Source organism: Prorops nasuta, unplaced genomic scaffold, assembly GCF_024137725.1.
Source record: "Prorops nasuta isolate Cenicafe-Biocafe unplaced genomic scaffold, Cenicafe_Pnas_1.2 PNAS00059, whole genome shotgun sequence".
In the NCBI taxonomy this organism is placed as follows: domain Eukaryota; kingdom Metazoa; phylum Arthropoda; class Insecta; order Hymenoptera; family Bethylidae; genus Prorops; species Prorops nasuta.
In genome coordinates, this window is record NW_027116856.1 from 21,162 (window position 1) to 47,083 (window position 25,922).

The 25,922-nt window shown below is 36.1% G+C and overlaps 5 protein-coding genes across 7 annotated transcripts; 1 reads left to right on the top strand and 4 right to left on the bottom strand.

The window, feature by feature from the left end:
* Positions 1–6,923: 6,923 nt before the first annotated feature.
* On the bottom strand, positions 6,924–10,814 carry pigeon (protein). 2 transcript variants are annotated; one of them, XM_066745114.1, is made up of 10 exons: positions 10,671–10,814; positions 10,279–10,418; positions 9,878–10,193; positions 9,544–9,803; positions 8,259–9,442; positions 7,850–8,185; positions 7,575–7,789; positions 7,300–7,503; positions 7,155–7,226; positions 6,924–7,075 (listed from the first exon to the last, which is right to left on the bottom strand). In XM_066745114.1, the coding sequence occupies exons 1-10, from the start codon at positions 10,726–10,728 to the stop codon at positions 7,005–7,007; spliced, it is 2,856 nt and encodes a 951-aa protein (XP_066601211.1). In that variant the 5' UTR covers positions 10,729–10,814; the 3' UTR covers positions 6,924–7,004. The 2 variants fall into 2 exon arrangements, with proteins under 2 accessions (XP_066601211.1, XP_066601212.1); XM_066745115.1 differs by having other exon boundaries at positions 10,767–10,810.
* Positions 10,815–11,001: 187 nt separating this feature from the next.
* Positions 11,002–13,259, top strand: TfIIEalpha (transcription factor IIEalpha). 2 transcript variants are annotated; one of them, XM_066745119.1, is made up of 6 exons: positions 11,002–11,294; positions 11,482–11,772; positions 11,866–12,161; positions 12,231–12,665; positions 12,738–12,966; positions 13,036–13,259. In XM_066745119.1, the coding sequence occupies exons 2-6, from the start codon at positions 11,646–11,648 to the stop codon at positions 13,209–13,211; spliced, it is 1,263 nt and encodes a 420-aa protein (XP_066601216.1). In that variant the 5' UTR covers positions 11,002–11,294; positions 11,482–11,645; the 3' UTR covers positions 13,212–13,259. The 2 variants fall into 2 exon arrangements, with proteins under 2 accessions (XP_066601216.1, XP_066601217.1); XM_066745120.1 differs by having other exon boundaries at positions 11,005–11,096.
* Positions 13,260–13,377: 118 nt separating this feature from the next.
* On the bottom strand, positions 13,378–15,833 carry Arr2 (arrestin 2). Its single transcript, XM_066745121.1, has 7 exons — positions 15,675–15,833; positions 15,464–15,585; positions 15,078–15,377; positions 14,757–14,984; positions 14,460–14,648; positions 14,185–14,353; positions 13,378–14,104 (listed from the first exon to the last, which is right to left on the bottom strand). The coding sequence occupies exons 1-7, from the start codon at positions 15,739–15,741 to the stop codon at positions 13,959–13,961; spliced, it is 1,221 nt and encodes a 406-aa protein (XP_066601218.1). The 5' UTR covers positions 15,742–15,833; the 3' UTR covers positions 13,378–13,958.
* A 1,624-nt stretch (positions 15,834–17,457) lies between these two features.
* On the bottom strand, positions 17,458–20,068 carry akirin. Its single transcript, XM_066745122.1, has 6 exons — positions 19,916–20,068; positions 19,600–19,835; positions 18,961–19,163; positions 18,676–18,838; positions 18,531–18,588; positions 17,458–18,450 (listed from the first exon to the last, which is right to left on the bottom strand). Exons 2-5 carry the CDS (start codon positions 19,775–19,777, stop codon positions 18,578–18,580), a joined length of 555 nt encoding a protein of 184 aa, XP_066601219.1. The 5' UTR covers positions 19,778–19,835; positions 19,916–20,068; the 3' UTR covers positions 17,458–18,450; positions 18,531–18,577.
* A 771-nt stretch (positions 20,069–20,839) lies between these two features.
* On the bottom strand, positions 20,840–25,739 carry RpIII128 (RNA polymerase III subunit RpIII128). The gene is made up of 15 exons (XM_066745127.1): positions 25,470–25,739; positions 25,190–25,344; positions 24,926–25,102; positions 24,557–24,848; positions 24,325–24,482; positions 24,160–24,265; positions 23,889–24,074; positions 23,704–23,817; positions 23,436–23,636; positions 23,082–23,359; positions 22,869–23,008; positions 22,193–22,785; positions 21,886–22,135; positions 21,652–21,816; positions 20,840–21,584 (listed from the first exon to the last, which is right to left on the bottom strand). Exons 1-15 carry the CDS (start codon positions 25,518–25,520, stop codon positions 21,070–21,072), a joined length of 3,381 nt encoding a protein of 1,126 aa, XP_066601224.1. The 5' UTR covers positions 25,521–25,739; the 3' UTR covers positions 20,840–21,069.
* Positions 25,740–25,922: the final 183 nt, after the last annotated feature.

Sequence of the window (25,922 nt, forward strand, 5' to 3'; positions counted from 1 at the left end):
AATCGAATTTAAGGGAGTAATGTTTTCTTTTTCTTTGTTTACAGTGGGGCGACCTAACTCTGAGGTCAAAGTGCGCGTGTACCGAGTATCCGCGTCGTAATAGTGTAATTTATAAAAAAATTCGCGTCGTACAGTGCGCGTAGTGCCGTTTTAAAAATTGGCTTCGTTTAGTGCGCGATATTTAAAATACCGCGCCGCGTAGTAATGTTTCGAAGTAAATCTTTGGCGAGTGAATTGCTTGGACCTCATCATCGTCATCCCCACTCGCATCATCGCATCCTGCAGAAAGATCATCGTTGGAATTTCGCCGAACGACTGGGTGGTCCCACGGGTAAAACCGTGGACATTTTTTTTTACCAACTGAAGAATGACAGAACTAAAACCTATACCGGTAGGTTCCCATCTGTCTTTCTTCGGTTCAAATCATTTCTCGTGTTTCCTTTCTTGCATGTTTTTCAGCTTCTTCAATGCGAATGTGTTTTCTTTTGCGTGCGTTTTTCTTTCAGCTTTAGCTTTCCGAAATATCGGTAGGCCCCTGTATAGCTTTGCGTATATCGGTTAGGCATTATAGCTTCCGGTGTTAGGTAGGTTTTCTTTTTCAGCCTCTTCATCAGGGAACACAAATAAAGTGAATGAAGACAAAAAGCTTGTAGAATAATGCAATGTTGGACAATCTTCATGTAATTGTTTGTTAACAGACGCAGTATAGAGCGAGCGATTAACTTATTCGTCTGTCTCTGTCTATCAACAACCAATCACATGCCGATTGCCGTTCATCGCATTTTTAAAAGGTTTTCATCCTCATCCACTTTAACTGGTAGTCCCTCTATACACTGCATGAATATACGTGCTTCCCACGCATCGTTAATTCTCGCGTAAAAATAATAAAATGCACGGATCTTTCTTTCGAGATATTAACAATTTTGCCAAATCGAATAAGACGCGGCTCGTGTCCACTCTGCGAAGCTAAAGGTGCGGGTACACGGCGCGTGAAATACTCGCGCGGCGGCGCATAAAACGCGTAGAGTGGACACGCCGCGCGGGGATGAGCGAACGCATCGCGCGCTCAAGCCAAAAATCCGCGTCGCGCCGCGCCGTGTACCCGCACCTTTAGCTTTCGAGGTGTATAGGCGTGTACCGCGACACTCTAGGTGGACACCAGGGCTAGTCCCGGAAGTGCCGCGCTATACTCGATGCACAGCATTGGTTGCCTTCCCCCGATAAAGTGCCTGCCGGATAATCCGCGCGCAAGCAACTCAACTATTTCCAATTAGCAGCCAAATCCCTGTAAGTGGATGCTCTCGCTTCAGCCGTGGATTAAACTGAAAATTCATCGACGGCTCGTCCCGCTTGTGTTGTTCTACTTGTTGTCGTTCTTCCCGCAGCCTGTTGTTCTATTCGTCCACTGTTGTCGTTAGGGTCGAGCCCCTCTACTCTCGCACTCTCTCGCGAAAATCAGCTCTGAAAATATGATTAATTAATCGCGCCTTTTCTATCCGGTTATATGCGCCGCGCGAGATTACGTAGCGCGAGGGGTGGGGGGTTGGTAGGGTTGGAGGAAAAGCCGAAGAAAAAAGATTTGCAAAGTGTGCGACGTGCGCGTAATTATCCGTTGCACTCGCGTTACACTGTTTGTAGGAACGGATAGCGAGGGTTGGTGTGTGTGTGGTGCTGTTCGTGGGGAGGAAGCTGGCATAGGTAAAGGGGATGGAGGGGGGGGGGGGGGGGAGAGTGCTCTCGAGAGTAGGGGGAGTGGAGAGGGGTGGGGGGGGGGGTCCTTAATCCGGCTGCCTCGGCTAACGAGCCGACGATATCTCTTTCGTTCGCGGCCCCTAATCCTCCTAACAAAAATACGCTCCGCAGTCACCAGCCGCGACGAAGCACCGCTTAATGGTGCTAAAAGCTTACGAACGCCCACGAAATTATGAAAATATCCGGGCCGCTGCTCCCAAAGAAAGACCTTTTGTACTCGCTACAATCAGATTTGGCAATTTTGTCCACTGCCTGACGTATATTCTATATATATATATAGATATATACGCACAGAGCGCCGTGTAAAAATGAATAATTTCCGTTTCCCCTTCTCTATACGTATTCTCTCACGCTCTTTTTCTTCCCTCTCTCCTCTCTCTCTTTTTTTTTTCTTTCTTTTTTTTACCAGCTTTTCCCTTACCGAGTCACGGGCGATAAAGAAAAAAGCCAAGTATTTCGTTATTATGCAGATCATTACGGCCAAAGCTTTCGTTATAAAACGTTCATTACAGCGGCCAGACCATTGATGACTTACTAGTTTTTGCCGACGTGGTACGACCAACGGCTCTTGTACACTTAATACTCGAAACGCGATCTACGCTCATGAAAGTCAATTTTACAACGAAATAACGTCCAACGTTTTCATCGTAAAAAAGAAGCAACATTTGTTATATCCGAACGAACACGATAAGGCATGACGCCCACTTTTTTTTTTTTTTTTTTTTTTTTTACTGAAAAAATCGCTCTCGTAGAAGTGCCGCTCTCTCCTCTCTCTCTCTCTCTCTCTCTCTCTCTCTCTCAACAGCTCTCCCTTTTTTCACGACAGGAGTTTGCGAAACGTTTTATGCATACAGGTGGAACTATGGCTATCAATGGTTCGACATAAAAGTTTTTCAGCGATTACGCGATGGACGGGAAATATATATATATATATATATATATGTGTGTGTGTGTGTGTGTGTGATGGGAAATGCGAGACTAGTTTGGCAATTACGATGTAATGAATGCAAAATTATGGATCTAGTATAATTAGTTGGATAAAAATCGATGTAGCTCGCTGTAATCGAGATCACTCCGCTCTCTATCGCGCACGTTATTTGCGTATATATTAATTAAAAGCCTCGTCGAGTCGCATCACGTTTTCGAATTCAAAAGCAGAAGTTGACGCGTGGCACGTGCGGTTATCCCGCCGTCAGAGTTGACGCGTCGGAGGAGCAACGACATAACTATGCCATAACGACGCAGGTATATCGCCGCTGAAGCGAATTTGCAAGTGCTGGGAGAAAAGTTGGGAGAAAAAGGCACGTGAAATTTGTCAGGGATAAAGCGGAGAGTGGGGGGATGCGAGGGAATTGAAGGGGATTCTCTCCCTCTCTCTCTCTATATATATATATATATATATATATATATTAGAATTTTCATAATTATATATAAAAATCGAGGGGATGATAAAGGAGGAAAACGATGAAAGACGGTCCGTTGAGTTTGAGGACGAGAGACTGAGAGAGGCGAGTATATACACTCTGTACACGAAAGAGTGGATGAATTAGGAAGTGACGGGGAAAGGGGGGGAGTAGATGGTAAAGGGTCCTCAGGGCACAGAGTCCTCCATTCGACTTCGGCATCCTAACAAGCAGCTCACTCAAACTACTACGCGCGCTAAGTGACAAGTTGTTCGAAACGTGGTTGCGCGCTGTATCGAATTACTATAGTCGAGGAAGATACCGATATACCCGTCTCTCTACCCTTCTATCCTCCTCCCCACCTCCTCATCTCCTCCACCACAATATCGCTTCTCCACAAACAACCTCCCTAGGAATTTCAACAAACCTTGTATTTTATTGTTTTCCTACCTTCCTTATCCTCGCCCCCCCCCCCTTTTTCCCAGCTCCTACACATATAAAATATATAATATTCGCCTGTGTAAATTCGTCGGTCCAAATAGCATACACGAGGAAAAATGTATTTTTCAATGAATTATTAGATTAGCGTGCGTATCGATAGGGGGCGTGTATATTTTTAGGGAGGGGTAGTTTTATCGTTGTTGTCCATATGTGTATATATATTTTATAAATATAAGCACAGGCACGCGAGTGAGTTTGAGTTTAAATATATGAGAGAGCAGGCACGTCGATATCGTGAAACAGATATTTGATCAGAAATAGGTTGAAAAAAAAAGTGTGCCCGGTGTGTGGAGTGGTTGTATTCGGTTGATATCACTGCTTCATGGTAGAGCGGGCGCCAAAAATACGAAAGGCATTGAAGACGGAGCCGACGGAGGTTGAGAGTGGAGGAGGGGAGGGGGGGGGGGGGGAACGATGCAGGCTGTCAGCCAGGGAAACCTTGTACTCTGTCTTCCTCCATAGTACACTATTTTGCGATTTAAACTCCGTCGCATCTCTTTCCTCCTACCGTTTCTAGCCAATCCACCGATTCGACGCGCCGAGCAGCTTTCTTTGCTTTGCCGTCAACTCGATCGACTATGAAAGCACGCACGATACACGGGCAAAGGTAAATAAAAAGGAAAAGTCAAGAAAAAAGAGACAAGAACCATACAAAACATCTCTTGCACTTTGCACAAACTCTTACTCTCTCTCTCTCTCTCTCTCGCTCGCTCGCTCAATGATATTAAGATGAGGTCGTTTCATTTCAAAGCGGTAAAGCACGAATATTTTCCACAGCTTTCAGAACCAGCAGGAAGCTAGAAAATGATATCCAAAGGAAAAAATTCTTACCCCTCCCTCTCTCTCTCTCTCTCTCTCTCTCTCTCGGTAATCTTCAACATCCTTTCCTCCAACCTTTCCCTATTAGAGCATTTGAAAAACGGTAAGCTACGAATAACGAGAATCCATGTAGGGAAAATCATCGTAGAGAATCGATACAAGATTTATTTGAAAAATACAAGAAACCTCGTGAAAATTATGAAAAATCCTGTAGGAAGGAAATAAATAAGAAAAAGGTATATACTGTGCAGGAGAGAGAATCGATGAAGAAAGAAAGAAGAAGGAAAGGAAATGGAATAAGGATAGCACGTAGAGTGCGTTGCCGGTATAGCCCGCACCCATAGCAGTACCTCGATAACTTTTCTCATTACAGCGATCGATGTCGAGCCAATTAAAGCTAAGTTGGCGGCGTAATGAAAAAAGAGCAGAGCTTCGCCAGCTCGAGAGGAGCTCGAGGGGCGCTTTGCAAATTGCTCTCGACGGCAATGCAAATCAAGATGGTCTGCCAAGCTGATGGGGTTGAAAGGGCGTGGTGGTGTGGGGGGAGTGTGCTGCCAGCCAGCGAGAACAGGAGAAGCAAGAGGGATTTTACTAACGCGCTCCGCGATTGCAATTCTTGACAACGTCGTTTATACTTTTCACTGGCACCAATACGCGTACACACAGTGGTTGCTTCGGTAGATAGCAGCGCAATGAGAATACCCAACATCGCGCCTACTATACACACACATATATATATATATATATATATACACCTACCTCTCCCATCGGAGAAACCCACAATGAAATCTTTGTGCAGCCTGCCTGCGATCGTCGATCCGCCAATCTACTTTCAATTCAAAAGCGAATTTCAATCAGGCATAACTAGCTTGGACGAAAATCTCCGTTTTGCTTCGCTTCAATTTTAAAGGTCTCTGTAGTGTGTGTGAAAGAGAGAGAGAGAGAGAGAGAGAGCGAGCCTCGCCCCGACGATTATCTCAAATTTAAATAATCACGGAAAAATGTTAATGTCTCCGCAACGTTATTCAATGATAAAATATAAGGGAGGAAGGAAGAAAGAGGAGGAAGAAGAAGAGAGAGACGACCGGGGGGTTGGGGGGGGGGGGGGCTCGGCAACAGCGAGCTCCTCGGTGGGAAGGGGTCGGGACGAGAGAGCTAGGTAGATGGTGGTGGTGGCTTTCGTAAGTAACGTCGGGGGAAGAATTGCCTCTGGAAAGAGGGCAAATTGAATTAATGCGAAAAAGAAAAAGATTAAGGTTACGATACGATCGCTTATACAGGGAGCGCAAACTGCAAGACTCTGTCTGTCTGTCTCTCTCTCTCTCTCTCTCTCTCTCTCTCTCTCTCTCTTTTCTTCCAGAATCCATTTCTTCCTTCCTCTCTACTATATATATATATATGCTTTCTTGTCCTCTTCGCTCTGGCCTGCAATATATAAGAGCAAAGAGTATCCATCTCCGTTGTCATTCATCCTATTGGACAGCTGGAAACTCTAAACAAATTTTTTAACGATTCTCTTCTCCTTCTATAGCCGAGCAGAAATTCCGTCGCACGGTACGATCAGAGCGTGTGATAACTGAATCCTTCGAATCTTTAAAATCACTTTTTCGAATAGTTCCGGAACTTATTTAATAACGTACTTATCGAATAACTAATATAAAAGTTTTCAAGCTTATATATCGCTGTGAGCTGCAGCTATACACGGTGTTGTTGTGTCTCTCTTAGTATTATTTTGCTTCTATCGGGAGAAAAAAAGAGAGAGAGAGGGAGCTATAGACAGAAAGCTATTTCTGATTGATAAATTTGCCAGACGAATAAGCGAGGAAGTGAGAAATCAGTGAATTGCGGTAACAGCAGGCATAAGAAGAAACAATGAGCGTATTTTCAGCGCAACGACAAACTCAAATAGAAGACCGGACTTTTCTCTAGATAGCAGACCTTCGTGCTTGCGGTTTGCAAGGATTAATGTCACCGGCAGTGGTGGCAGCGGCACGCTGCCAAGAATGAAAAGGTCGACTGCACGCGCTCATGAGTACGGTACGCCATATACACTGAATTCCGGTTCTTCGTCCCATTCCCTACTTCTGATACGCAAACCATACTTCCTCACTGCTAGATTCCTTTCCTTTGCAGTCAAGATACGGCCGACACTGCCCTTTGAATTTTGCTTACCGACAAAGTTATTCTATATATACAATATAGTATACCATTTATACCCATTTTAATTATCGATAATTACATTCGCTTCGCTTTTTCTCTATCTACCTAATTTTCGGTAGGCAATGCACTTGGAAACGTAAGTAAATAATTTCAAAGCAAACATTATCAATTCAAATGTGTATATATATACTATATACATATAAACCTGGGTACATCTTTAATACTGTTTGTGGTATCTGTATACACTGATATGTAAAACATGGGGCATAAAATATATACATTGTTACGTACGAATAACATACACAATCATGTTTAGAAATAAATAATTTGGACAACAAACAATAGCGAAACTTAAGTAAAAATCTCATCTTAAAGAAAATCTTCGGTAGACGTGACTGTAGCATCGATAAGTAAACCAAAATCCAATTCCGCTAGACTGGCTATAAACAGGACAAAGAAGTTGTCATGAGAGAATGGTACTAAATAATAGTTGATATTGATATAAGATATATCGTATACCTTTCGCTGTGAGTAAGTCGAGGAATGTGTCGAGGGGAGATAAACGATCCGAAGAGGGAAAAGCTGTCAATGCTAAAAGAGCGTAAAACACGACAATTATTAATTATAATTTGATTCAATAGAGTAGAACTCTTTAAACACCAACCGTTATAGTGATTACGATGCTTAGATATCCTGACTCGACTAGAAATAACTTGGCCCGATAATATATTTTCCGCGTGTTCGCGAGCCCTTAACATGAAACTAACTGGATGTAACCACTGATTTAAAAGACGTTTTGCTCGAGCTTTGGGTAATAACGACAACAGGGCCAACTTTTTTGCTATATTTTCTTTGGAATCTCCTATATCTGTAAGCAAAAATGTACCCTTAAATGTGTATCATAGAAAATAACATTCTATCACTTAATGTGTAACCTACCAGCCATAATTATTTTACTGACGTCTACTTGCAATTCGAACACATTTCTTTGGACGTATTGCAGAAACATTGAATATTTTAATGTTCGATAGCCAAGATAAGTGAAAAATGAAGTGAATCCTTGAGGAGCTGGAAAAGCAATGCTTTCTAGGGAAAATCTGTATCTCTCTAATAAGACGAACAACAGCCATCTTCTCCCAATGTCCAACTGCTCACTGAAATCAATTTATTGAATTAAATGGTATGTAAGAATAAGAGTAAATAAAAAAGCTCACATTAGCATAAACCCTTGCTCCTGCTCCAAACGTGGATCTACATTAGCAGCTCTGCATAAAAATTGGCATAGCAAACGAGATATTTCTAATTGTGCGGTAACATGCCGGGTAGCCATAGTATGTACGTGAAGTGGTGTACAAGTTCCTTTAATAAAACTAGATGACGGATGTACACCGTGTTTTAAAAGATACATGGAGAGCTCACGTAAATTAACCGATACTACGTGCTCTTGTTTAGATGCCGTACAGCTCTCGACTTCTGCAAATGGTAAGCTTGAATCCAAAAGTCTATTGCGAGCTCCCATTACATCTCCAAATGACATTGCTGCCGAAAATCTACGGAATAAACATTTCGTTATACTTTCTATTTGAATGAGCGAGAAGCAAATGTATCAAGCACAAATCGTACCCTGCGCTGGGGGACATTGGTGTACTGCATCTTGAAAGTGCTTCTGGTTCGTAACAGCCCAACGACACTAAGAGTTTTTCAGCCAATCGATTTGTCTTGAAACGGGGCTTATCTCCGTTATTTTTGCTAAGCTGATCCCACAGTTTTGTCCAAAGATCAGTTTTATACGGTACTAATCTTTGTTGCGGTGATAATAGCATTACCGATGTATTCCACAACTTTTCATGACTTAACGTGATATTTAGATTATTCACCTTTACCTCGTAATTTGTATACTCTTCCATAGTTGTTACGGGCATTAGGGCCAGCAATGGAACTGCGTCTGCAAGCAAATTTTTCTGTATCGTCGAGTATGATCCACCGATCAAAATTTCTTGCATGTAACGAACAATATCCAATTGTCTAGGTTTTTCTGCTACGATCGAAATTAAATCTGCAATAATATCCATGTCATGTCGATGGCACAGAAAATAATGTAAAATGCCCAATCGTACTTCCACGGAAATTTCCGTACGAAACACGTCGATTAGAAAATCCGATGAAATTGATAGTGGCACAAGATCCAACGTTGGCAAATCAATTGTTAATATGCTAGTATTAGTAACGGTCGATGGTTCAGAAGCGTCCTTAAAGCTGGTTTTGTTATCAGAATTATTGTTAGCCATAGCAGACTCGTGCTTCTTGTACGCTCCTTTGTCAATGTTATCCAAATCTAGCAGAGACACGAGATAAGAGGAGTTTAATGGAAGCGTGGTTAGCGGGCCGCAAAGTATATGACATCTGGGCTCGTGATTCGCTCCTATCTCCAGAAGATGTATAAACATATCTTGCACAAAAATTATCATATGATCATTTTCGTAAATTGCAAATGTAGGTCTTATAAGCTTAGCACGGGACCACGGTATTCCAGGAATTACGCAGTGTATTACACAGCTATGATGAAGGAGTGTCACAGAATATGCAAAATGCACTGTATTCGAATCATTTAAAGAATTTAATATGGTTTGTGGTGGTTCAACTGGACGATAAAGGTAATGGTGACATACGCAAACCATTCCTTTCGAATCCGACACTACTATAAGATCTAATGAGCAGTCATGTACTCTTAAAGGTATTACATCATCTTCGTATGTACCGCAGTTAGAGGAAGCTGTTAGTTGAGGTAAGTTTAGTGGTATATTCAGCTAAAATAAAATGTTAAATTAATAAATATTTAATCTTATACGCGTCTGTTAATTAATGTTAAATATTAATTCAAGCGATTAATGACCAAATACATATTTACCACTGTCTCATGAGGTAAATCATCATGAAACTGTAGCCCACTAAGCGTTGGGTTGGATCTCATGGGCTTGCTGGTTTCTGTCTCTTCCTCGGTAATTAGATTAACCGGAACTTGACGGTGATGTATATGGTACAGAACTTGATTTATCATATCCCATTGTGCCCAAATAAATGTTTTCACTATTGATTCTGATTTTAGTTCAATAATTTGTAAATCATCATTTATAGAACAGTCGATAGTGGCTGTATATTTTAAAATGCCTTAAATAAATGTAAATTATAATTATCTCTCTGGAAAAGTCAATACTTTTAGCGTAAATACCAACAATACTTACATTCTCTATGAATAAGTAAAATAAATACATCTAAATTATTTTTTTCCTTCTCTTTATACAAGAATTGAATCCTTATTTGCTTATCTCTCTTTATTCCTAAATCATGAGTTTTATTTCTATTTGATTTGAGCTCTATTATAAATGTTTCATAAGTATCACTGTTAGAGGAATCACCACAGTGATCATCCTCTTTACTTTGTAAATTTTTTATTTCTGGATTAGAAGCTTGGTTTTTAATCACATATCCAAGCAGTGTATGAGTTTGATTTATCGTAGCTTGGACAATATTATGCATGTCCGTAAAAGAATGTAAAATCTGTAATAAAATATATTTTAAAAAGTTTTCGTTGCATTATCATTAACTAAGTGCGTAAAGTTTTTATGATCTCATATTTACATACTTTTAATTTGTCATTCAATCTATCATAACAGCCTAAAACAGTAAATGAATTGGAATCATCAAGTGGTTTTCCATCGCTTTGTACCCATCCAAGTAGGATACATCCATCTCTTTCTTGACCTAATAATTTCCATTGTTCTGCTACAATGAAAAATGGTTAAAGTAGAATAGATTATTAATTTACTATGAGGTACTTTGTGTAAAGCATTCAAGAATTGATTGACTAAGAATCAAAGTGGAAAATAATTATTTATAATGCAAGGACATGACTATTAGCAAACAAAATTATAACGATATAATTAAAATTGGTAGCTGATAAACAAATTGCTAGAATAAATATATGTATCATGACAGACAGTGATAAAAGCAATTGAACTTTTAAAGTTGGATCACCTCTTATTCCTTGCTCTGTTAAAAATAAGCATAATTTCGCAGGAAGATTTTCAATCATTTCTTTTATGATATATTAAAAAATAGTAAAATATTCACTTGTTATCATCCCTGTCAAATAAAAGTTTACACATGATAAGAAGAAGCACAAAGTATATCAGTTGTATAGTGGACGTTTTTGCAGAAATCAGATTCGGTGTAGGACTAATCCGACTGCAGTGATGCAATTGTTAGAATAAAATTCACTAAGCTGCTGGCTGCTAGCAGAGCCAATGGCGACCCTGTGTATGTACATATACCGGCGCTAGCCGCTAATACCACTATTATGTATGTACCCCACTGTCCCACACCGGCTTACTTCGGTTACTTGCTTTGATGTTTATTGCGAAAAGTGCTGAAGGTGTAAGGAAGGAAAAAGGAGTATAATTTGTAATTCCCGAATTAATATTTATATTTCAATCAAATGTTATACATGTATATACTATATAGTTTATATTTAACATTCTCTATATAATATTAAGTGAATATATTTAGAATTATTTACGTAAAATGATTTTGAAGCATTCGTATAACCTAAAAACCTAACCAATTTAAATTGTTCTTAAAAAATTTATATTTGATGGATGTGTAGGTTATTTAATATAGATAATAATTATTGCATGTATCTTATACAATATTTCAAAATAGTACATTTCTTTAAAGTTAAGAGCAAATTTGTGCAAAAGTAATAAATAATGTTGGATAATTTTTGAGAATATTTCGTAATTATATTCTATCCAGTAAGAGAATGTCACCAGCTTTTTACCAATTTTAGTTCGTCGATGCGCAGATCGCTTCTGATTGGTTACATAATAGCTATGTTGCTTGATGATTGGACGACTAGGATAATTTAGTGGGGAGGATTTGGTTTACCTGCGCGAAACTGTGATGCTCTCTCACTCTGGACAAGGTATAAATATTTCTAATTAAATAGACAAAATGACTACAGAAGAGAGACTTGTGACAGAAGTTCCTAGTAGTTTAAAACAGTTAGCACGTTTAGTTGTACGTGGATTTTATACAACAGAAGATGCATTGATTGTTGACATGTTAGTGAGAAATCCATGTAAGTATATTGAACAAGTACATACTGTAATGAAATTGAATAAATTCTTATTTCTTGTAAGAGATCTGTTCTTTTCTTTTTTGTATGATATAGGTATGAAAGAAGATGATATTTGTGAGCTACTTAAATTTGAACGAAAAATGTTGAGAGCTAGAATTTCAACATTACGGAATGACAAATTTATACAAGTCAGATTGAAGATGGAAACTGGATCAGATGGAAAAGCTCAAAAAGTCAACTATTATTTTATTAATTATAAAACTTTTGTGAATGTTGTAAAATATAAATTAGATTTAATGAGAAAGAGGATGGAAACAGAAGAACGAGATGCAACTAGTAGGGCTAGCTTTAAATGCACAAATTGTTTAAAAACATTTACTGATCTTGAAGTGAGTAAAACCAAGTGGCTACTATACAGTGCTTTTAAAACAATATTGTTGTTTTCTCTTAACCTACAGGCAGATCAACTGTTCGACATGACTACAGGTGAATTTAGATGTACATATTGCCGTGAAGTTGTGGAGGAAGATCAGTCAGCTCTTCCGAAAAAAGATTCCAGATTATTATTAGCAAAATTTAATGTGCAGTTAGAACCTTTATACATTTTGCTCAGGGAAGTTGAAGGAATAAAACTGGCGCCCGAAATATTAGAGCCTGAGCCTGTGGACATTAATACCATTAGAGGCATAGACGCAAGGAGACCTAATCATATGCGAGCCCCAGGGGAGTTGTGGTCAGGTGAAGCAACTAGATCGGCAGGTTTCATGGTCGAGGACACGAGGGTAGACGTTACTATTGGGGATGAGACTGCTGATAACAATGGGACCAATCTTCGGAAAGAAAGGCCTATTTGGATGCTTGAGAGTACAGTTATCAGTGCTGATGGCTCTCAGGTATTAATTTAAAATAAAGATTGGATTATTGTACAGGATATAAATTCTTTAATGAAATTATTTATATTTCAGGCTGACGGCATTAATGTACAAGAAAGTATTTTGGACAAAGCTGCTGCCACAGCTACAAATGTTAGTACAACTAACAACAAGCAGGGTGAAGATATTATGTCTGTCTTATTAGCTCACGAGAAGAAGAGTGGAAGCAATTCATCTACTGCTATAAAATCTGTAATACCTCAGGAATCTAGCGATAGCAGCGATAACGAGGATACGGGTGATATGCAAGCCGTTGAAATGGGTAAAAGAATAATTCTGTATTTACTGTCTTTATCTGCTGATACATGCTTTTATTGATTGACTTTTATAGGCGAAGTAGAAACCATGGATTCGGAAGATGACGATCTGATACCAACCATAAGCGTCGCTGGGAAAACGGTTCCGATTACGGATGTTAATGATACGTTAATCGCTGAAATGACGCCCGTGGAAAAAGAAACGTACATTCAAACGTATCAAGAGTATTATTCTCATATGTATGATTAGATAAATGCAGTCGGTATCTGAATGATACTCAAAGACTGAGATTAATATATGTAATATTTTTTATAGTTGTAAAAAAAAAAGATTTTTTTAGTATATCTCTGCTTCTGTTGCTTATTTACATAGTTCCTTATTCATATTTACAGATTACACAAATGAAATATAATAGTCAATTCTTATACTTCATATATTTTCTTTCTAAAGTACAGTAACAGCTCAATAATAACAGAAAACAACAATTCTGTTGTAATAAATAGAATACTATATATATATATATATATATATATCAGCATAAGAAACAAAGCTATATTATAGGTGTCACTTCTGGTGAAACGGGTAGATATTTAATTTAAAGTTTTATACGACTTACTTATACGACGTTTTTTTTGCCTGACTATGAATTTTTACTCGACCACCACACTCGAGTGAAAATTCTGAGGCAGTAAAGCACTTTGTTATCATACTTTTCGTTTTTTTTTTGTTTTCATTTAACGTTTGATAATTACGCTACAATGTTCTTATTAAATAACTTAAATTGCTTATATTTATATTATACTGTTTTAGCATCGTACGCGTTTAAAATAATACAATTAATCGCTTAATAACAAAAGAATCCAATTCCCGCAAAAGACGTTTAAAGAGATCCTTGCAATTAAAAAGCGGGACTTTTATCACAATCACGCATGTTTTGAGTTTAATGCGATCGCTTGGATTTCTTTTGATTCGAAGAACCGATTGGACAGATTTGCGTTACTCAGGCTCGTTCAAACGTAGCCGAGCAAAGTCTTCAAATACAATGTTATCGTCATCATCATTAGCATAGCAAGAGTTCTCATAACGAGCTCGATCAATGCTCTTAGACTTCTTCATCGTTGCCTTCTCTTTTTCTACGGTTCCTAAAAAATAGTCACGGTCAGCGTTAATCAGTCATTGAGTTTTTGATTGAGAGAAAATCTGTTATCCAAATTATACTTACCAGGCGTGGGGTGCATTAATTTAAACGGCACATCCGTGATTAATTCACCTCCCAAAGTACCGCAATTTAATTTTACTCGGACAGAATATGAAATAACAATACCCATGGCCTCTGTAGCTAATTTGCCTTCCGCAACCATAGTTGACGATGCGAGATTTACATCGTCGTCCTACGTAAGAGATAAAAATCGATAATTCGGAACTTTATTTTGTTAGTAATTATTAGACCTTCTGTTCACACTCGTAAGTCAAATGAATGTCACTAATTGTAGATACCTTTAAATGCCCATCCAGTGCAATTCCGCGTCTATCTTTGTTGCTGCTAGCGAGAGGTACAAGATAGAACTGCTTCGAGAAAGATGCACCTGGAGTGATCGGACAGCCTTCGCGTGTTTCAAGACTCGCAACGTGTCGAGAGAATTGCGTATTAACCATCGTTACTTCGCAGTGTTGGACTACAAAGATCTAAGGAAGAATGTATAGTTGGTCAGCATGGATGATGAAGAACATGCAATAACGCGTTACAACACAGATCATCTATAAGAACTGTAGATTATAGGACAATGCAAATACCTTAATATTTTTTACAGCTTTTCTAGAATTGTTTGTAACTATAACATTTGCAGCTACTTTCTCTCCATGATAATAAATCTCTTTGTCTAGGGTTACTTCCAAATTAAGTTTCCCTTGCGAAAATGTAAAACCCTTGGAGACCAAAGAGCTGGGTAGTCTTCGCCCCCGCGTAGGTGGAGCATATTGCAATTTTTTTATTGCCAAGGCCACGGATGACCTTTTATGTCCCTAAATTATATAATCTTATATATACGAGACGTCTGGATGAATTTGACTAATATTGCAGAAAAGATTTTAACGGTAGGTATACATCATTATTACCTTATCATCCTCGCTTTCTCCGACATAAACTTTAACAGTGTACTCTACACCCAATGGCTTTCCTTGATCATCGTCGCCAGGCTGAAGAGTAACCGAGCTTGGGGAATTCTGAGGAAATTGGAACAAGAATGGATAAGCGTTGGGTCCCAGTCTTTTCAGTAAGCGCTCTTGGATAGGTGTTGTTTCCTGTTTCTCTTTCTTCATAGGAAATATCTGGTCGCGACAAAGAACAAGCTCTTTACTGAACTTGACGCCCATAACTTCATCCTCTTCTCGTCCATATCGGTAAATTGTCGTCACCTTTGAGAGATAAGGATTTTAGTCACAATTAAAATAGAGCCTTACGATAGAACTGAGGAGGAGAAGAAAAAAAAGTTTATTCCAACCTGGCCATAGATTTTTCTCCCTTGAAGGTAATCATTTTCCACAACGACGATACCGTCAATGGGGTCGACATAATCTAGGTGATCGATGAAGTCTCTTTTTCCGAGGTAAACGGTGACCTTGCCTAAGCGGATTTTGTTTTTTTTGCTTTAGCTTTTTAATAAATAACACAATTTAAAGTAACTTATGAGACAAAGTCTAAAGATTGCTCACCATTTGGAGTAGTTTTCTTGAAAACCTTTATGGCCACCACATAGGCCAAAAATAAGAAAGGGAACATTTGCCTTTTCTCAAGATATAAATGATTAGCAGAAGTTTGCTTCCCGCCCAGAAGTGACAGTCTCCCACAAGAGCATACAAGTTCATATAGTCTTTTAGGGGCTTCTTAACACGAAGCCATGCTATACAAATAGCATTACCTCATTATGCAATTCATTTAATGGGATCAAAGTATGTGACTTACCTAAAAGTATTACGTCTATTGTGTGAAATCAGTTCAGTTTCTTGAAAGCTGCCATTAAGAAAAAATGGTGTTTAAATATCATTGATAAAAGCATTAGGATAATCCAAAGGTTCTTTGTTTTTTATTAAACTTTTGTTAATCGCGTAAAATAGAGGAAGAGTTATAATATCATAATGAATTAAAAAACGCGGAACGATTAAAACATACTTCTATTTAATACCAAAAAATCAATTCTTGTAATCAGTCTTAGATTTATATTTATTTTAAGAATGTGTTTACATATAATAAAGTGCGCAGGGGTAAATCAATAGGTCTGTTTTCTGTAGAGTTTTCACGCTTCCAGCATTGTTTGGTATTTCTATCTTTATCCTTTGTATATAAGCTGATACCGTAAAGCATGTATAAACCCCAGTAGCAAAATTGGTCCCTATGACATGAAAACGATTAGATATCTGGTCATATTTATGAGCCAATTTTGCAACCGCGCAAGTGTTAAAAGGCCAGCGAGGTTCCGCAAAAAACACACCTATTAATTGCAGAATGAACATATTTCATCCATAATCCATATCAAGGAATGTTTGTTTGTTTGTCTCTCTGTCAAATTTATATTTAATAAACCATCATAACATTTTTTTTAGAATCAATCTTACACATTGATTTTACATTTTTCTACTTACCACTTGCATAAGTTATATATCTTAAACTTGTACAACATGAGATGTATTTTGGTAACTGGAAAATGTAAAATATTTAAGGCAAATATATTTAAGTGCTCCTCATTTCGAAAATAATTTGTAAAATACTTTTTTGTTATTCATGTTTCCATAACACATATGTATTTAGTCATAAAAATTAAGAAACATACCTTTCTTCAACAAAACATCCACAGTTAATGCGTAAAAATAATGAGAAAAGAGTGATCTTAGAATGATAAATTTGTTATTTTATGCGCGCTCCAACGTCTTTTAAAGTTATTTTTGTAAAAATGTGACGACCTAAAACAATTATCATATTTCAATTTCCACTAAAGATTGAAGACTTACCTTGTAAGGAAAGTATGAGCCTTTTTCCTTTTTCCTCTCTCTCTCTTTCTCTCTCTCTCTTGAGACGTTGTATTTTTATATAATACAAAAATTTCTTTTTTCAAAAAAACACTAAAGTCCATTAATAAGTATATTCATTACTATAAATCTTTTGTTCTAAAAATTCTTACGCATTATTTACGGATATTTGATTACAAAAAGGGTTCTTTCTTAACTTATATCTTAGTATATATATATATATATATTTATATATATATACATATACTAAATAAATTTTTTCGATAAATTTAAGTTTATAATATGTAGAAATATCGTGTGAAATAACTTTCATCGAAAATAAAAATCCAAATAAGTATAAAAAAAAATTGTAAAACAAATTTAGTCATAATAACGATAGGCACTGGTAAAATCTAAGTATATATACATTATCATTCTTTAGCAATTTATCATACGATTAAAATGTTGCTACCAGGGAACAGAAATATTAATATGATTATATTAAATATTTATTTCAAATATTTATTGTTCACAATGCATTCATACAACGTTACATTCTGCAATTCGTCTTATCATCAGTGCCCTAAATTTCATGACTTAGAGTCGTTTATAATTGAAGAATAATAGAAAAGACAGAAAAAATTCGTTCATTATTAGTCCTCTATCATATTTTGTCGCAGAAAAATAGTCGAGGGCTTGTGAAATAATATATCGAGTAACTTATTAGCTCTACAACGCATAAAAAAAATAGTTTGTAATTATCTCTAAAGTAAAATATTATGCAAGTGACTTTTATTTGCAATTTTTAAATTTGGTTATTTTAATGCTTTAATATAATTTTCAGCGACGTTTGATACAAAATTAAAATTTAATTTAAGAAATTCAACATTTTCTTATTAAATTTTCCTCTTATTTTGTGCTTGCTTCAAAGAGGTCAATAATCATACAACACATTTTTTGTAAGACTATTGATTATTGCATTTAATTTGAGCAATATTCAACACGATTCAATGTGTATGTTACAAATAAAGAATCGGTAGATACAAAAAATTTTAATAACCCTAAAATTCGTGTTACATTAAGCAAAAATATTAATGGTATCCTACTAATTATATTTTTATATAAGAAAAATCAGTTAATGCAAAATCTTTTATGGAAATTATTAGTTGACTTATCATGTATCTTTGAACAATATAAAGTTAACAACTATCTTTTATACACAGAAATTGAATATAGTTCCCTGATACCAACGCACTTTTCAAACATTGGACAGTACAAATATTGTTAGTTTTGCTAGCATACATTCAATTTTTTGCAGTACAATTTTTTTGCAAACCTACTAAACTTATTACTAAATGTTCGTTCATCATCAGGCAATATTTCTTAACTCATATCGTTTAGATTTACTTAAATTTCTTAACTGATCGATGTTGCTGCATAGCCTTTGTGTCTAGATTCCAAGCGAAAATCGTCGCAATGTTGAAATCTGTATAATTTTTTTAATAATGAATTAAATCATTAGCAATATAATTTTACAATCATATCATTCTCAAACAAATGCTTTACCTAAATATTCTTCACAGAAACTTATTCTTATAAATAAGAGTCTTCTTTTAGGATAGATCTAAAAAAATTAAAAAATATAGAGATTATTAAAATTATTTACTACATTTTAAGTAAATGTACAAATCTGATTTTATTATATACTCACAGCTTGGTGCAGCTGCTGATTCAAATCTTTTCTGTATTTGATCATATGTAAATTTAACAAAAGCATCATACTGCTCAGAAAGTTTCATATTCAAAATTTGATCGTATTCTTCTCGAATTTGTGTTTCCTGTTCTTTTAGCATTCGTTCACAAATTAAGCCAACCTTTAATCCAAAATTGTATTATTTCAGTCAATCATTAAAATGTAAAATAAGAACTTAAATGCATATAAATACTTTCTTAAATAAAGTCCATATTAATTAATATTTTCACAATAGATAAATACCTGTCTAAATGTGAAAAGTGGTTTTTCCTTTGCACTAGGATTATAACTATGTGAATTTGAGCCACATGCAGTTGAAGCAGATGGACTTGCTGGCCCTTCCATGTCCGAGGAATCTCCGCTACTACCATTTTGAGGGTTAAAATGCAACTGTTTGCGTCTGTGAAGTCTACGAATCTCTTCTCTGATATTGGCTGCCATCTTTTCTGTTTCACAAATAAATGTGTTGGTACATTTAATAGTATAACCTTGTGTAACAGTGACATGAAATTATGAATGACAGGATAGGATTTTAAAAGCTTTATAAATATTCAGCTGAATTAGAAATGAAGTTATTTTTTGAATAACAATATATTCATGGTGTATTCATACATTTGTTTAAATACTGATTTGATTAAAAAATTCACGTTTTGCTTGTTACTGAATGACTTTAAACTTCTTTGATTTATTAATAAAAGAATCCATAGGTTTAAACGGAAACGGAATAACGGAAGCTTTTTTAATACGATCCACATATGATTTATCTGTGGCTTACATGCCGATCACCGGGCCCACACCCCTCCTGCATCAGCAATACAGGTTTTAAATCGCTAGTCGCCCCTTTCCTGTCATATGAAAAAATGGCCGTGGCATGCCAATTACCAGGTGTTAATTTGTGGGTTACGTCGCCAAAGGGAGATGGCTTCTGTGGTCTAGGAGTATTTTGGGTAGATGTACTTGGTGAAACACACATGGGAATGCATCTTCGTCGCTTGCTTGGACGTCCATGACTATGCACTGGATCAAACTCTAAGGATCTTTTTAGAGTGGCGCAGGCCATTTCTCCCGTTCAACGTCCTGACCACGACTGACACCCAAATCCAAGTTCGGTCCGACTCCTGCGCAACGGCGTAACATACAAAGAATGCAGTCCAGTCACAATATAACCGCTCACAAATTAACTACTTTTTACACCTACACTACAGTTATCTTCTATCAATTCAATTCGATGCTGCTATTAGATATTTCGCCAGTAATATTGAGTTGCAGCACCAAAACAAACACTGCGAGGAAACAATATGGCTGGCAAAAACAGTTCGTCAACTACAACGACATAGGAACAACCACGAAATAAATATTGTTCGAGTCTCGCTCTTCGGCAGCTTCAGGCTTCGGCTAGTTCGGATCGGACCAGGTTCAGACAGTGAGCGGCGTATATGACGTCCTTCGATGCATTTAGGAACCGCGTTATAAAGCCTCTCACCATCGATAACTGAAGAAGATGGAAAAGCGCGAGAGCATACCATTTTTGATTAAAAAAAACTGTAAATGTTATTATTGAAAGTATTTTGATATAAAACGTATACTAGCTCGAGCTTTTTCGATTGATGATGAGGAGCCCTATTACGCAGTTCCTAAAAGCATCAAGGAGCGCCATACATAGTATACATATGTATACTACCACTTTTTATTTTCAGTGTATTACCTCTAGACTGGCCAAGCGCTCGTCGCTGATTGGCTGGATTCTGATTGGCCGGCAGTGGCGCTGTTCAGAATCCTTTCGCTAAGACAGTGTTGCCTGCCATAGCGGTCACATTTCTGAACCCGGCCGTTCTCACCAGCCAATCAGCGTCGAGGAATAATTTTCCAACATTTTATTACGTCATTTCGTCGCAAAATCAGAACAAAATGGCGGACAGCTAATTTAAAAACATACCACCCTGGTAGTACATACAGATGCATAGAATGCTGTTCCTCTAAACACGTAATAATAAATTTGCTAGCCATAGCATACTCTGGTGACTTTTGTACATTCTACACAAACAGTCATTAACATAAGTATCGTTCTTTGTCACTCCTATTGCACTTCCTTTTTTAATGAAACACAAATAATAAATTGGTTTAATTTATAAATTGAAAAGGCATTGCAACAGGAAAGAGAAGAAACACTATAAGTTACTTGTTCGTCCTCTTCCCTCAGTTAGTAACAAATGACATGCTTATCTTATTTACAGGCCCCTTGTAACATATTTTTAAACATTTTTTGACAGCTGTGGCAATTGACAGATCTTGCATAAAGAAAGATTTATATAAACAAATAATTAGAAATCTGGCATTGCTTTATTAAACTGATTAATCACAATAATTTTTTAAAGTTAATCTTGGTACAATATTCATTGCTTGCAATTCTTGAAATAATAATTTACATGCATAAGGCATGGATATTGTTGATACGCAAGAGCTTGAGCGGCAACTGTGACACCAGCCACTGTAAGCCATTAGACCACACTTGTTACAAATGTCTACGTCGAAAGCATCACTAGATATCATGAGCCTTTCAACTAACATCATACTAGCGCCATACCCAATTAAACAATCGCGCTCCATTTCACCTAAACGCAAACCACCTTCCTTTGAACGACCTTCCGTAGGTTGACGTGTCAAGACAGCTCTTGGACCCCTAGCTCTTGCATGCATTTTATCCTGAACCATATGTTTAAGCTTTTGATAATATACGGGTCCTGAATAAATATATGCTTGAAGAGGTTCACCAGTGATACCAGAATAAAAAAAGTCCTTTCCTAAGTAATTATACCCATGGTTGATCAATTCTTGACAAACATCTTCTACCTTCGATCCTCCAAAAGCTATATGAAAAAAACATTAACATCAATTTGTTTTGATTTTAAGGATTTTACAATTTTAACTATATACCTGTGCCATAATGAAATGCTCCTTTAATAACTCCCGCTTTTCCGGCAAGTAATTCGATTAATTTTCCAACTGTCATACGAGACGGAAAACCATGCGGATTCATAATCATGTCAGGACATATACCCGAATCGTTAAATGGCATATCCTCTTGTTCAACTATTAAGCCTGCCGTTACAGAATTTTTTTGACAATTTAATTATTGATTGTAACAAAAAAGAAATATATATATATTACCTGTTACACCCTTTTGTCCATGTCGACTACTAAATTTGTCACCAATCTCAGGTCTTCTAGTCTGTCGTAATAATAACTTTATTAAAAAGGCATCCTCAGCGTTGCTCGATATCATAACTTTTTCGACATAAGCCGGAACTGGACCTTTGAAAACTACCGGAACATCACGATATTCAGGCTGCTGCTGAGGTGTCCCTGTACTAACAGGGCCGATACTTGTTGAAGAAAGTGTTGACTTGTTTACCATTACCTAAAAAAAGCCTTCTCAATACCTAATTAATTTGATATAAATTATACAACCATTTACCTTTCTATTTTCGACCATTTCTCCTGGGGCAGCAATTCCATCAGCATCTATAATATCATGCTTCCAAACAGGCTTTTTCGTAGTCGAATCTATAAGTGGACCCATTATTCTATCACAGGTTTGATTTGCATATCGTTTTAAAATGCATTTTGCATTTCTGTATACTAAACATCTGCCGTAACCCCTATCGATAGAGGCTTTATTTAAAATCAGCGCATCTTCTATATCGTATCCACTATACGACATTACCGCTACAATAGCATTTTGTCCAGCTGGTAGCTTATCAAAATTTATAAGCTCAATCGTTCGAGATTTAACCATAGGTGCTTGTGGATACACTAGATTATACAGCAGCGTATCAATACGATTCCGTTGATTATATCCTATAGTACCCATTGCTTGTTTACCCATTGCACACTGGTAAGTGTTTCGTGGACTTTGATTATGATGCGGATATGGGACTAATCCCGCACAAACACCTAGTAAAGTAAATGGCTCTATTTCTAGATGAGTTGTTTTTTCATTTATACAAGTTTCGTTAAAAGCAATTGAACTGTCATTCTCTTCATTTACATCTAAATATTCAATCATGCCTTGAAAAAAAAATATATATATTTAATATAATAAATTATAGCACACAAATTAATTATTAAAAAAACAAAATTAAATTAATTACTATCTTGTAGAAAGTCTTCAAATGTTCTTACACCTTGTTCCAATAACTTTATATGTTCTTTTTGAACAAGAGATTCACTGTTTTTTACAATAATGTATGGTCTACATAAACGTCCACCGTCAGAGCTAATCTGTATGCATCTAAAAGTAATTATGCAAGTTGTTATTTAATGAGATCCGAAAAAATATAAAAGTATATAAGCGTAGACATTACCTATGTTGATGCTGTGTAAAGATAGAAACAAAACCATTTATTAAGCCTTTTCTTCTGAGGAGTCGAAAGACATTCACTAATCTCTTATAATTTTTAGTTATTCCTAAGATGTTACCATTTAGAAAAACCATATAAACATCTTTATTGTTAATTTCTTCCCCTCCAAGTATATTTACATTTTCAACACCAAGATTAAATGCCAACCTTATAATTGGCTCTTCTTCTACTTCAGTAGTAATGTGCGTCATTAAAGCTAAATTTTTCACTAATCCACATCCCTTTTTAAAACAGAATCAAAAGAAAAATTAATATATTTTTTTAAATCAACTTTCTTATGCAACAAAAATGACTTACTTCTCCTTCAGGAGTATCGCTTGGGCATAGCATTCCCCATTGAGATGGTTGTAAAGATCGCGGACCTGATACTTTCCTAGTTTTCTCAAATTGAGAATTTACACGTGTCATCATACCGAGCGCAGAAATATAAGATAATCTTGATAAAACTTGTGTTACACCATGACGTTCCATTTTAAATCTTTTAATAGTCCAATTACCCTTTTATTCAAAAAGCAGATATTTCTGTACAGTATGTTAAAGATTATAACAAATATTTCTTACTTACGGAAGAAATAGCAAATGCTAATCCATTTGTAATTTGATCCTGTCTCATGTGTTTCACAATATCGAACTGGGCAGCTTTTATTTTTGGAATATTCTTATCAGCAATTTGTTTTAACTGGAAGAAATATTATACTTTTACTATAATATGATTTTTAACTAAAGTTAAATATAGAAAATAATTCGTACCTCCCAGTTAAATCTTTTAAAAACATCTTCAAACATTAATGATAATAAAGAACCAGCTAACTCCAATCTTTTATTACCATAATAGTCCCTATCATCGACTAATTTACCATCACACTGTGCTTTCATAACTTTACGAATCATCAATGCAATATATGTGGCCTTTGTTTTAAAGTTAAAATCAATAACCTACATAAAAATTAATGATTATACAGACTATTATTTGCAAATTAATACTAATGGCTCCATTTGGATAATTATATAGACTACATACAGGTACATGGGATAAAATATTTGTTGCAAGTGCATCCTTCATTTCATCGGTCACGCTTGCTTTAATCATTGAATACCGTTTTTGCTTTCGTTTATTACTCAAGTATCTAAAAACAATTTTTGTTTTATTCCATAAAATAAATTTCCATTAAATTAAAGTAGCTACCTTAATGCTTGGTTTTGAGCAAAAACATTTAGTAGATGACATTCTTCTAAACTTGGTGCAAACTTTTTCATAAACTCTTCTTCTATTCCAATCAACTGCATGATCTCTTGATCGCTAACAATGCCCATTGCTTTAAACATTACTGCGATAGGTATATCCTAACGTTTAAAAACATATGACTGATTACCTTTAGCAGTTTTTAAATATATTTAACTAAAAATAAAATTCTTACATCTTGAAAAATATTATGTCTCATATAATACTTTCCACCTTTTCCTACAATGTTTGTCTTGGTCTTCCTTTCATGGGTAGAGCTGTTACAAGATGCTACTATACAGCCTTTTGAATCCTCTTCTAAAATTATTCTATTCCTGAGCATTTGTTCTTGAATAAGTATAACTTTCTCCTGACCATTTATTACAAAATAACCACCAGGATCATGTGGACATTCATTCATTTTTGCTAATTCAAAGTGTGATTTATTTGTTAGTACACAATTGGAACTTCTAAGCATTATAGGCATTCTGTAAATGATTAAAATAAGCAATAACATATAACTATAGTAGTATTGCAATACACTAAATTGTATATTAATTTATACCTTCCTATTAATAAATTATTTCTAATAATTGGTTGATGACCTCTAGTGTACTCTATATCTACTGTAATTGGTGCAGAATAATTGAGATCTCTCAAACGACATTCGTGTGGTGTGGTTGGTCTCGTCACGTTAAAGCCTTCTTCCACATCTGGGATGCCAACATGAACATTTAAATATCTATCAAATGAAAACATTAAATATTTATTATGCACAAAAATAGCAGGAATTTTTACATACCAAAGGAATATTGTAAAATTAACATACTTTACATAAAATAATGGATCCGCATCACTGAAGACTTTTTCATTGGCCTGAACAATCTTTTTTATTTCTACATTAATGAAATAATTAAATGAGTCAATGTGTTGCTTGACTAGTCCTTTTCCCTTAAGAAAAGCTGGTACTAACTTCCATTTATCCTGAGAAATAATTTATTGTCACATAATTGTTGGAATAGATATTATACAATTATTTCATTCATTTTTAAAATTTAACTAAAAAGATTTTTGTAAAAAAAAAGAGAATAATTGATACTAGGCCGTACCTCTACTAATTTTGCTACCTTGATATGCTTTTCAGTCTTCATTTCCCCCATTTTCACTAATTATTTATTAATATTTGCGTTTAAATAAAGTTTCAACTTTTAACTGTTTCAAGAAAACCTCATGTAGTACATATATTCGCCGGATACCCCACGGCCACTGGCCAGTGGCCCACTACCGGCACTACCCCTCCCTCAGGGCCCTCAGGCACCACAGAGGCTCCCGCCTCCCAGATACATCCGCCATTGATCAGTGTTAGTTCAGGATTAGGCTGACAGAATGGGTACGTTCAGAAACACACACATTCAGTGAGTGCTCATTGAGCACTTAATTGACTTAATAAATTATCTCCAAGCAATGAAATTAGAATAAAAATTATAAAATTAAAAGAGCAAATGGTGAATTTTTTTTTCTTTTTTAAAAAAAATATTAAGCATTGTCTATGAAGTCAATTC

Coding starts and splice junctions, on each gene's coding strand:
- RpIII128 (XM_066745127.1), bottom strand. CDS start 25,520: ATGGGGGAAATGAAGACTGAAAAGCATATCAAGGTAGCAAAATTAGTA. Junction 24,849..24,925: donor AATAATTTATTAATAGGAAG/GTATAAATTAAT, acceptor AATCATTTACAG/AATGCCTATAATGCTTAGAA. Junction 24,483..24,556: donor GACATAATATTTTTCAAGAT/GTAAGAATTTTA, acceptor TTTAAACGTTAG/GATATACCTATCGCAGTAAT.
- Arr2 (XM_066745121.1), bottom strand. CDS start 15,741: ATGTTCCCTTTCTTATTTTTGGCCTATGTGGTGGCCATAAAGGTTTTC. Junction 14,649..14,756: donor AAGCTGTAAAAAATATTAAG/GTATTTGCATTG, acceptor ATTCTTCCTTAG/ATCTTTGTAGTCCAACACTG. Junction 14,105..14,184: donor ATTAATGCACCCCACGCCTG/GTAAGTATAATT, acceptor ACTATTTTTTAG/GAACCGTAGAAAAAGAGAAG.
- pigeon (XM_066745114.1), bottom strand. CDS start 10,728: ATGATTGAAAATCTTCCTGCGAAATTATGCTTATTTTTAACAGAGCAA. Junction 10,419..10,670: donor AACAGAGCAAGGAATAAGAG/GTGATCCAACTT, acceptor TTTTCATTGTAG/CAGAACAATGGAAATTATTA. Junction 10,194..10,278: donor GATTGAATGACAAATTAAAA/GTATGTAAATAT, acceptor ATTTTATTACAG/ATTTTACATTCTTTTACGGA.
- TfIIEalpha (XM_066745119.1), top strand. CDS start 11,646: ATGACTACAGAAGAGAGACTTGTGACAGAAGTTCCTAGTAGTTTAAAA. Junction 11,773..11,865: donor CATGTTAGTGAGAAATCCAT/GTAAGTATATTG, acceptor TGTATGATATAG/GTATGAAAGAAGATGATATT. Junction 12,967..13,035: donor TATGCAAGCCGTTGAAATGG/GTAAAAGAATAA, acceptor TGACTTTTATAG/GCGAAGTAGAAACCATGGAT.
- akirin (XM_066745122.1), bottom strand. CDS start 19,777: ATGGCCTGCGCCACTCTAAAAAGATCCTTAGAGTTTGATCCAGTGCAT. Junction 19,164..19,599: donor AACCCACAAATTAACACCTG/GTAATTGGCATG, acceptor TTTGTGAAACAG/AAAAGATGGCAGCCAATATC. Junction 18,839..18,960: donor CACTTTTCACATTTAGACAG/GTATTTATCTAT, acceptor TTTGGATTAAAG/GTTGGCTTAATTTGTGAACG.